At 44.6% G+C, this 11,124-nt stretch overlaps 1 protein-coding gene across 1 annotated transcript; it reads left to right on the top strand.

Moving 5' to 3' along the window:
* Positions 1-1,961: 1,961 nt before the first annotated feature.
* On the top strand, positions 1,962-9,924 carry LOC144697829 (putative G-protein coupled receptor 139). The gene is made up of 2 exons (XM_078569808.1): positions 1,962-2,031; positions 9,023-9,924. The coding sequence occupies exons 1-2, from the start codon at positions 1,962-1,964 to the stop codon at positions 9,922-9,924; spliced, it is 972 nt and encodes a 323-aa protein (XP_078425934.1).
* The last annotated feature ends 1,200 nt before the right edge of the window (positions 9,925-11,124 follow it).

Genomic DNA, 11,124 nt, shown 5'->3' with positions numbered 1-11,124 from the left:
CCCCCACAGTAATGAGCTGGGAGCTCGGTCCACGTGTTTTTGTCTGTTGAGAGCAGAAATCTGGCCGACAATACCGGGAGAATCTCATGCACCATCTCCACACCAACACACACCCACCCCGCCACCGCTCTATTTCCACTGGTGAGAGAAAGCGAGTTAACGTTCCGAGCCGAAATTAGATCTTCAAAACAGTCACACTGGAATCGAAACATTAACTCTGTTTCTCTCACAGATGCTGCCAGACCTGCTGAGAATTTGTAGCATGTTGTGTTTTTATCTCAGATTTCCATCGTCCTCAGTGTTTTGCTTTTAACTTAGTCCAATTGTGCCCGGGATTCTTCAACATCTCACTGAACGGGCTAACGGAATCTCGGTTAAACATCTGATCCTGAAGTAGGCGCCTGAGACCCGGCAGCTTCCCTCAGGCCAGCAACTGAGGACCAGGCTCCAAACAGAAACAGCCCAGTCACATTGTCAATATCCATACAGGAGTACACAATGTACACACAGAATAAACTCTCCCGGTCATTTAACCGAATGCTGTCCTCACCCTTCCCTTCTGCAAATTACATGTAAAATATGTTCTTAATGAGTAACTTTTGCTTTCTAGGCCTTTAGGTTACAGAGGTTACAGCTGCAGGGACAGAGAATGAAGCGACACACCGAAGGGCAATGGACATTGGAGTAACTTAGTCCTTGTTGCTTCTTTTAAAGATTACTCACCATCTTGTGGAATCTGCTCATTGTGTATAAACTGTCTCTGAACCAGCAAAACACTCAGACCAAATTACCCTTGTGAACAGGCCGTAGTCAAAGGCTCCAGAAAACTGACAGGGGGGATGCGGACAGGGCCATGTCTCTGTTATTACCGCACTACATTACACTTACACTGTCTCTGTTACTGCTGCATGTTGCTCTCTTTCTTTAAGGCATGGCCCAGCAATTACTTGATGTATCCATGTCTCTGAATTAAAATAGCTCAAACTCATTTTTCATTATTTCGATTAGGCTATACATCAATTACTGCATTCGACTATATCTGAGTTTATATTACATTAGGCCGTGCCTTAATTGCTGCTGCACCAGCCCAGGCCCATTTTAATATTGCACTACCCACTGTCGTTGTTCTGGTTCCATTGGGCTCTCTCTCTCTCTCAGTTATTACTTCTATCTTTCTACATTTTTTCTACGTTGCAGTGACTATGTCTCTGGCGCCACTACACTTGGTACTATTACTTCTAAACCACATCTCAGTTATTACTCCCCATTACCGTGCCTCTGTTTATAATACAACAGGGCATGTGCCACTTGTCCCTTTACGATTAGCTCTGAGTTTGTATTTGAGCATTTGGAGAAAATTTCTGGACATGTATTTTAGCAGGATACATGAAACGTACTGCAGTTCCCAAATGGTGCAGGATTAGCATGCAATGGTCTGCCCCTCAGATGTTCTTCCATGTAAGCTAATCGTTATTTCCAATGACCAAACTGTAAATTAATATAAATATTTAAATAAAATTAAAGAATTAAATACTAAAACACTTACCAATAAGCCAAATACACGAAATAACTGAAATTCAAAAAACACAAAATAATTAGGAACATGGCAGAGGTGGGAAGAGACGGTTTTATGTTAGAGATAGGACCTGAGCTCAGTATCTACCATCATGGCTTCTGCTTCATGGTGACGTCAATGCATGCTTTGGGGGAGGGGTGACCACAGAATTTCCAACCTGCACTTTTCCCACAAAGATGATAGAATCACCCACGTTGCCAGTGTTACAGATGATGGGCATGAATCCGTGAGATAATTTGTTTGTTCAACAAAGTGTAACTAAGGTGCATGTTGTAATGTAATTGACCCTCTGGAGACTATCACAGGGAAGAAATGAGGCACGCTTTGATTGTGTCACAGAGCTAAGTTGTGCAGCTTGGAGAGTTCCCTCACTTTCTGAAAGGCGATGCACGGACCAGCGAATGGCCCTCTCTATGCCATTTACTATCCCATCCTCGCCGCTGTTGGTGTCCCAGGTAAGTTATGGATCCCAAATAAATTCTTTACTTTCTTTGCAATAATTATATTAGATGCAATGCGATCTTAAATACACTCAGCGATTAGACGAATCTACAGTGCCATGTATGGAAGGATTTTAACAGTTAGAGTACAGTGAGTTCCCAATGGGCAGGTCCCGTTGTTAATGTGTTCACATGAATTAGTTATAGAAACGCTTCACATAGGTGAGTGGAGATGCAAGAATTTGAATCTATTATTTATTTTGCGTTGTGTACGTGTGCCTTTTATTATGGCTAATTATATTTTCTATTCATTCAGGGATTGTCGCTGTCGCTGGAAAGGTCATTGTTTATTGCCCGTCTCCCATTTCCACCTGAGAAAGAGGAGTTGTGCAATTTCTTCTTCGAACACTGCAGTATGATGCTGCTTCACAGAAGCTTTGCAAACACATTGACACCGAAGCACCTAGGCATATATTAGGGCAGAGAAGTAAATGTATGATCAAAGAGATACGGAGCGTCGTAAAGAAGGAAACAGTTGTAGCTTTGAGGAAAGGAATTTCAGAGATTAGGGACTCGTCAGCTAAAGACATAATATATTGGTGGAGCGATTAATATCAGGGTGTACGAGAGGGCAGAGCTGTAGGTACGCTGAAATCTCAGATGGCTGTAGTGCTGCATAAAGATCCAGAGATTAGGAGTGGCGAGGCAGTGGAGTGGTTTGAAAAGCAACATGAGAATATTCCAATGGAGGCATTGCTGCACTGGGAGCAAAGGGAGTACGTCAGCGAGTTTTGGACTGATGGAAGAGCTGGACTTGGTGTGAGTAAGTGCACGATCAGCAAATGTTTTGTTTGAGCTTACCTTTGCTGACGATGCAAAGTGAGGCGCTGTCCAGGGGACATTTCCAATTGCTTGAGGTCTAGATGTAACAAGGGCATATATAAGGCTTTCAGCAGCGCCTTAGCTAAGGAAGCGTTGGAGAAGGGCGATATTACTGGCGATATTACATTAGAAAGGTGGAAATATGCAGCGTTGGTGCTTCTGATCGATATGGCGAGTGAGGCGTTTGGAAGATCATTTCATGGTCAAACAAGACGCCAAGATTTTAAAGGGTCTCAAGCCTCAGAGGATGGACAACCAGAGGGAACGACTCAGCGATCAGACAGGAGGGTTCGTGGCTGTAACTGCAGGAGATGTTTTCTGTACAGACAAATATTTAATCCAGAATTGGGTGTGGAACAGTTAGCAACGGCTTTGGTGTAGTCTGATTCTTGAGTTGGCAAAGGACGGATGAGGAAATATTGTGTAACAGATTGGATGGGACATTCTGCTGCGAATATTTAGTTCATAATTAATATGATTTAGAATATAACTGCTCATTTTAGGGATTAAGATTTAATTGTAGTAAAACGGTGCATCTAGTTAAGAAACTGACAAAACAACACTGATGTAAGTGCAGCTCAAACAAGCTTGGGTTTAACACACATAAAGTGCATCCTGTGTTTATGTTGTAAGATCACAGTAGATAGAGAAAAAATAAGTTAAGCAAGAGGTGACCCATCTCTGGATCTGCTAGTGTGCCAGGGAGTCTGGAGAGAGGGCAATTATATCCATTAGAGATATAAATTGTTCCATCCCAAAGCATTCCATGATTTAATGGAAATGGGCGTTTGGGGTAGAACTTTTAATGGTTTACGTTAAATGGGTGTTTGCTCAGAAAACAGGCAGTTCCGTTTGAGAACAGACAGAAGGGAATTAATCTTGTAGCCGCCAGCAGTCAGTCAGTTTGGGACAGGAAGAGATAAAACATCCGCCAAGAGCTGGGAATCAGCTGTGGGACCAGACTCCTAACAGAAGCTGTGGGAGCAGAGAAGGCTAGTAGGAATCAGGAGCGCTCCTGATGTTTAAATCCCCAAGCAAGAAGGCAGTTGCAGTTTTGGTTTGGTGTACACTTCGTCGCGTTGGATTCAGAGTGCCAAAAGGATAAAAGCAAAAAACTGCGGATGCTGGAAATCCAAAACAAAAACAAAAATACCTGGAAAAACTCAGCAGGTCTGGCAGCATCTCCAGAGAGGAGCACAGTTAACGTTTCGAGTCCGAATGACCCTTCAACAGAACTAAGTAAAAGAGGTGAAATATAAGCTGGTTTACGGGGAGGTGGGACAAGTAGAGCTGGATAAAGGGCCAGTGATAGGTGGAGATAACCAAAAGATGTCACAGACAAAAGGAGAAAGAGGTGTTGAAGGTGGTGATATTATCTAAGGAATGTGCTAATTAAGGGTAGAAATCAGGACAAGCAAGGTACAGACAGCCCTAGTGGGGGTGGGGTGGGGTGAAGGAATCGAAAAAGGCTAAAAGATAGCGGTAAAACAATGGATGGAAATACATTTAAAAATAATGGAAATAGGTGGGAAAAGAAAAATCTATATAAATTATTGGAAAAAAAGGGGGTGGGGAAATTGGAAAAAGGGTGGGGATGGAGGAGTGAGTTCATGATCTAAAATTGTTGAACTCAATATTCAGACCGGAAGGCTGTAAAGTGCCAAGTCGGAAGATGAGGTGCTGTTCCTCCAGTGCGCGTTGAGCTTCACTGGAACAATGCAGCAGGCCAAGGATGGACATGTGGGCATGAGAGCAGGGTGGAGTTTTGAAATGGCAAGCGACAGGGAGGTCTGGGTAATGCTTGCGGACAGACCGAAGGTGTTCTGCAAAGCTATCATCCAGTCTGCATTTGGTCTCTCCAATGTAGAGGAAACGGCATTGGGAGCAACGAATGCAGTAGACTAAATTATTGAGGGAAGTGCAAGTGTTTGGGCCCTTGGACGGTGATGAGAGGGGAAGTGAAGGGGCAGGTGTTACACCTTCTGCAGTTGCATGGGAAGGTGCCGTGGGAGGGGGTGAGATGTAGGGGGTGATGGAAGAGTGGACCAGGGTGCCCCGGAGGGAACGATCCCTGCGGAATGCCGCCAGGGGGGGTGAAGGAAAGATGTGTTTGGTGGTGGCATCATGCTGGAGATGGCGGAAATGGCGGAGGATGATCCTTTGAATGCAGAGGCTGGTGGGGTGATAAGTGAGGACAAGGGGGACTCTATCATGTTTCTGGTAGGGAGAGGAAGGTGTGAGGGTGGATGCGCGGGAGATGGGCTGGACACGGTTGAGGGCCCTGTCAACCACCGTGGGTAGAAGACCTTGGTTTAGGAAGAAGGAAGACATGTCAGAGGAACTGTTTTTGAAAGTGGCATCATCAGAATAGTTGCGACGGAGGTGAAGGAACTGAGAGAATGGGGTGGAGTCCTTACAGGAAGCGGGGTGTGAGGAGCTGTAGTCGAGGTAGCTGTGGGAGTCGGTCGGTTTGTGATGGTTATTGGTGTCAGAGATGGGAAGAGATTGTTTTAGGTTAGAGACAGGAGCTCAGAGGCTCCATTTCAGGGACAAGGCCAGACATGGCTGAGGGGGTGGGGCCGCAGAGTTTGCAGCCAGCAATTCGCCTGCACCATAATGGAATCATCCACCTCGCCAATGTTACAAATGGTAGGCGTGGAACAGCGAGTTCATCTGTTTGTTCAGCGAGCTGCAATGTTGTAACTTAATTGCCCCTCTGGAGACTCCCACTCGGAATAAATGAGGGATGTTTTGAAACCGTTGCAGAACTGGGGTCTGGAGCTTGGAGAAGCTCGTTGGTTTCTAAAGCACGATGCACGGACCGGTGAAAGGACTCTTTTTTGCTATTTACTATCCCACCCTCGCTGCTATTGGCGTCCCGGGTAAGAAATGGACCGCTTTTTTTGGACATCTTCAGGAAACTTGTCTCTTCCCTTTCAGGATAGAACTGATTTTTTTTCTAATATTCATGGCTCTCTAAGTGTAAGGGACTTCAACCAGGTTCCAATACATGCACATTTTAGGATATTATGCTGCATTATGGTCAATTACAGTGCATTGTTAGCACTTACGGATGGGAGCATTACAAGATTATATTCAACGTATTATTGCTTATAGAACAACTTTTGTTAGATTTCTGAAATATGAATTGTAATAAGTAGCATTGCATGCGCACTGATCTGTTATAGTGTTTAACATTAGATTTTATTTTAATGTAGTTAATAGCGACCTAGTGTTTTCTCTGTCACGCCGAATAATAACGTTCATTAGTGCAGTAAAATGGAAAATGTTGGTGCATTGAGCTTATTACAATATCGGAGGATGATTTATTACAGCGCAACCAAAATATTAGATGCATTGTGATATAAACATTTGTTCAGTAATTACGTTAATCCACAATGCGACCTCTGGAAGGATACAATAGCTACAGTGGAGTGAGTTCCCACTGGGCACTCCCCATTGTTAATGTGGTCTTCGAAATTTATAATAGAAACGTTTGACAGAGCTGAGTGAGGATGAAAATAGATTTTTTAATCTGTTATGCAGTTTGACTTGCGCTGATAGGCTTGGTGCAGCTGAATTTCATTTTGCATAATTAAATATTTTTTTATTCATGGGATGTAGCTGGTGTTGGCGAGGTCAACATGTATTGCTCATCTCTCCTGAGATGATGGATTTGCTGTTTTACGTCAACCATCGTAGTACCTATGGTGGGGATGCATCAGAGGAACTTTAACAAGCAAATTTGATACAGAATGACATAAGGAGATATTGTGGTCGACGATCAAAAGTTTGATCAAGGGACAGGTGATAAGAAAGGTTCCAAAGAAAGAAGGAGTGACGGAACCATCGATTGAGATTAGGGCCTTGACAGCTGATGCTATTAGAACCGTAGAAAAGTTACAGCACAGAAGGAGGCCATTCGGTCCATCTTGTCCATACAAGCCCGTGGACACCCAGGTGCCCTTTCTTATCCCACATTCCTGCACCCGGCCCATAGCCCTGCACCTTACAGCACTTAAGGTGCAGATCCAGGTACTTTTTAAAAGAGTTTAGAGTTTCTGCCTCCACCACCAACTTGGGCAGCGAATTTCAGACACCCACTACTCTCTGCGTAAAAAAGATCTTCCTCATGTCCCCCCTTCACATTTTCCAACTTGTCTTGAATCTATTTTCCCTGGTTCTAGAATTCTTTACCAAGGAAAACAATTTTATCCTTTCCACTCTATCTATTCCCCCCATAATTTTGTACACCTCAATCAAGTCACCTCTTAGCCTTCTTTGTTTGAAGGAAAACAACACCAACCTATCCAATCTCTCCCCGTAGCTACACTTTTCTAACCCTGGCAACATTCTTGTAAACCTCCTCTGCACTCTCTCCAGAACTATTACGTCCTTCCTGTAATGTGGTGACCAGAACTGCACACAATACCCCAGTGGTGGCCTCACCAGTGTTTTATACAATTATAAAATTATATTACTTTAATATTCTATACCTCTGCCAATGAAGGAGAGCATTTCATATGCCTTCTTTACAACCTTGTCTACTTGAATTGCTGCCTTCATGGACCTGTGTACTTGTACGCCAAGATCCCTCACTTCATCTACACCTCTTAGTATATTCCCATTTATTGTTTAATCCATGTAACTGTTTGACCTCCCTAAATATATGACCTCAAACTTCTCTATGTTAAAATTCATCTGCCACTTTACCGCCCACTCCACCAACCCATCTATATCGTTTTGGAGATTATGGCTATCCTCTACACTATCCACTACTCGGCCAATCTTTGCATCATCTGCAAATTTCCCAATTGTGCCCCCCACATTCACGTCCAAATCGTTAATATATAACACAAACAGCAAAAGTCCCAACATTGAGCCCTGTGGAGCACCACTTGAGACAACTTTCCATTCGCAAGGGCATCCTTCGACCATTACCCTTTGTTTCCTGTTACAAAGCCAACCTTTTATCCAGTTTGCCACATTACCCTGAATCCCATGGGCTTTTACTTTCCTGACCAATCTGCCAGGTGGGACCTTGTCAAATGCCTTGCTAAAATCCCTGCACACAACATCCACTGCACTACTTTCATCAAGCCTTCTTGTCACTTCCTCAAAGAATTCAATCAAATCTTTGAGGCAAGACCATCATTTAACAAATCCACGTTGACCATCCCTGACTAGTCCATGCCTTTCCACATGACAGTTAATCCTATCTCTCAGGATTGATTCTACTAATTTGCTCACCACCGATGTAAGACTAACTGGCCTATAATTGTTTGGCATTTCCTTTCATCCCTTTTTAAACAATAGAACTACGTTTGCATTTCTCCAATTCTCCGGTACCTCCCCTGTATCTAGTGAAAATTGGAAAATCATCCTCAGAGCATCTGCTATCTCCTCCCTGACGTCCTTCAGCAGCCTCGGAAACAATCCATCTGGCCCTGGTGACATAGACTTTGAAGGATTTCAACCCTTCGAGTACTTCCTCTCTCTTTATGACTATCCCATCCAATATCTCGCAGTGTTCCTCCTGGACTACTATATCTACATCCTCCCTTTCCTTTGTAAACATGGAGACAAAATATTCATTCAAAACCCTTAGCACCACTGATGGATCGATTAATATCAGGGATACACAAGAAGGCAGAATGGGTGGTACGCTGAGGTCTCTGAGGCCTTGGGGTGTTACAAGGGGTGGATTGATGAGACTGTGGAGGTGTTTGAAATTTTGAAGAATCAGGTTATTAAAGCAGAGCCGTTGTCCAACTATGAATCAATGTAGATCAGCGAGCATCGGACTGATGGATGGATGGGACTTGGCATGAATAAGGGCGTGAGCAGCATATGTTTCGAATCAGGTATAGCTGCATAGCTAGCCCCGAGGATTGACTCAATGACCAGAGGGCAGAGTTTGTGGCGGGGATTAATTATTGTCCCTCCTGCATTGTCAAGCGCTCAATCCAGCATTAGATGTCGAAAAATTCCCAACGGTGTTGGAATAGTGGGAGTCTGCAGGTGTAAAAGTGACGGATGAGGAGGCTTTTACTAACAGATTGGGTGAGGCAATAGCTGGTGTTTTGATCCCGCTTGCTAACAGCTCTATTTGTGTCTCCCATAGCTAACTTGCTGGGGATTGTAATACTAGCCCGAGGACGATGCGGACTCTCCCGTTGCATCACCTACTACCTGATGGCGATAGCGGCGGCCGATTTCCTGGTCATAATCACCGCCGTCATCCTCAACCGGATTGGTGGAATTTACTTTAGGTTCAGTGTCCTGTCCACTACACCTGCATGCAAGCTCAGCGCCGTGCTGGTCTTTGCCACCCGGGATGGCTCAGTCTGGCTGACGGTCGCCTTCACCTTCGACCGTTTTGTGGCCATCTGCTGTCATGGCCTGAAGACCAGATACTGCACCAAGAAAACTGCATTGCTGGTTATAGGACTGGTCAGTGCCCTGAGCTGCATCAAGAACGTGCCTTTCCATTTCACCTACCAGCCTTTGTACACCCTGGACGGGGTGCCCTGGTTCTGTGACATCATAGCAGCTTATTATTCCTCCACTGCCTGGCAGGCCTACGACTGGCTTGACCACATATTAACTCCTTTCCTCCCGTTCCTCCTCATTCTGCTGCTCAACGCCCTGACCGTAAGGCACATCTTAGCGGCCAGCAGAGCCCGCAGGAAGCTCCGGGGCGCCGAGAGCCACGGAGACCAGGAGATGATCAACCGCAAGAGGTCCATTGTCCTGCTCTTCGCCATCTCCCTCAGCTTCCTCCTCCTGTGGGTCACCTATGTGGGACATTTCCTCTACGTGCGGATTCCGGGTGAGGTCTACTTCACGGGCCTGGATTTCAATGACCCAGATTACATCCTTCAAGAGACAACCAACATGCTGCAGTTACTCAGCTCCTGCAACAACGTCTTCATCTACGCGGTGGCCCAGAACAAGTTCCGAGAGGAGCTGAGGAAAGTGATGATGTATCCCTTTGCCACCCTCACCAGTTGTTTCAAACGGTAAAAAATAATAAAGCCTCCCCTTTCGTCAGAGTGACTCAGTGATTGGAACTACCTGTCAGCTTCATCAGAAATCCGGCGGTTCAAGTTCCCACACTCCAAGGACGTAAGGCCCGAACTCCAGCGCTGAAAGCCCCCTGTGGCCAACACCGTAGGAATGCTGAGCGGTTGGAGGTGCTCTCTTTCTGGATGAGATCGATCTTCGGTGTCTACACTTTCACGATGTATTTTAAATTCAGCCACTGTCACTGTTTATCAAAAAAACAGAGAAAGAGTTCACCCCAGGGTTCTGGGCCAATATTTGTCCCTCATCTGACACAACTGAAATCATATTTGTGTTCAAGTGTCCCATTACTTAACTGGAATCTTGCTGTGCGCACATTTTCTGCCAAAGTCCGACATTGCAACTGTAAAATACTTCATTGGTTCTAAAGCACTTTGGAACGTCTTGGGGTGTTGAAAGGCGCTGAATGAATTATTATCTTTCTCTCCTTTCTTCTTGCCTGCCTTCCCTCCTTCCTTCCTTCCTTCCTTCCTTCCTACCTTTCTTTCCCTTTCCTTTGGTTTTCCTTTCGTTCTTTGTCAGGAACAGCTCTGCACTACTGAAACTCTATGTTCATGAAGTTTACCTCTCATGCTTAAAATAATGTAATTGATAACATGGGGAATTATTAAGCAGTGATTTGTGATCTGACATGTGCTACTTGAAAAGAAGCTGGGTGGAAGTTGAAGAGCAGCTTCCACACTAGAATTTGAGAACTACTTGAACAGGGCGGATTTGAACCATGAGTAGGTGAATGTAACTAACTGGATAGCTCATTCAAAGAGCTGGCATACAAGCCGTGATCAACTGGCTGTTTCCTAAGATGTATGTTTATAACCAGGGCCACCGTATTTCATGGTGGATGAATTACTTATATCAATGATTTGAATGAGGGAACCAAATGTAATATTTCCAAGTTTGCTGATGACACAAAACTAGGTGGGAATGTCAGTGGTGAGGAGAATGCTAAGAGGCTACAAGGCGATTTAGACAAGTTGAGTGAGTGGACAAATACATGGCAGATTCAGTGCAAAGTGGATAAGTGTGAAACAGAGAAACATAGAAGCTAGGAGCAGGAGTAGGCACGCAGTATAAGAAATAAGGTAAATGAGCTTGTGGCGCAGATTGAAATTGGCAGGTATGATGTGGTGGGCATCACGG

This window comes from Cetorhinus maximus, chromosome 23 (assembly GCF_964194155.1).
Source record: "Cetorhinus maximus chromosome 23, sCetMax3.hap1.1, whole genome shotgun sequence".
Taxonomy (NCBI): domain Eukaryota; kingdom Metazoa; phylum Chordata; class Chondrichthyes; order Lamniformes; family Cetorhinidae; genus Cetorhinus; species Cetorhinus maximus.
The sequence above is the reverse complement of the archived record's forward strand: the minus strand, read 5'-3'. Positions and strand labels throughout refer to the sequence as shown.

What these genes read in the sequence shown, in the direction of transcription:
- LOC144697829 (XM_078569808.1), top strand. Translation starts at nt 1,962, where the DNA reads ATGCACGGACCAGCGAATGGCCCTCTCTATGCCATTTACTATCCCATC. An exon ending in CGCCGCTGTTGGTGTCCCAG is followed by an intron (nt 2,032 to 9,022) that starts GTAAGTTATGGA and finishes TGTCTCCCATAG; the next exon opens with CTAACTTGCTGGGGATTGTA.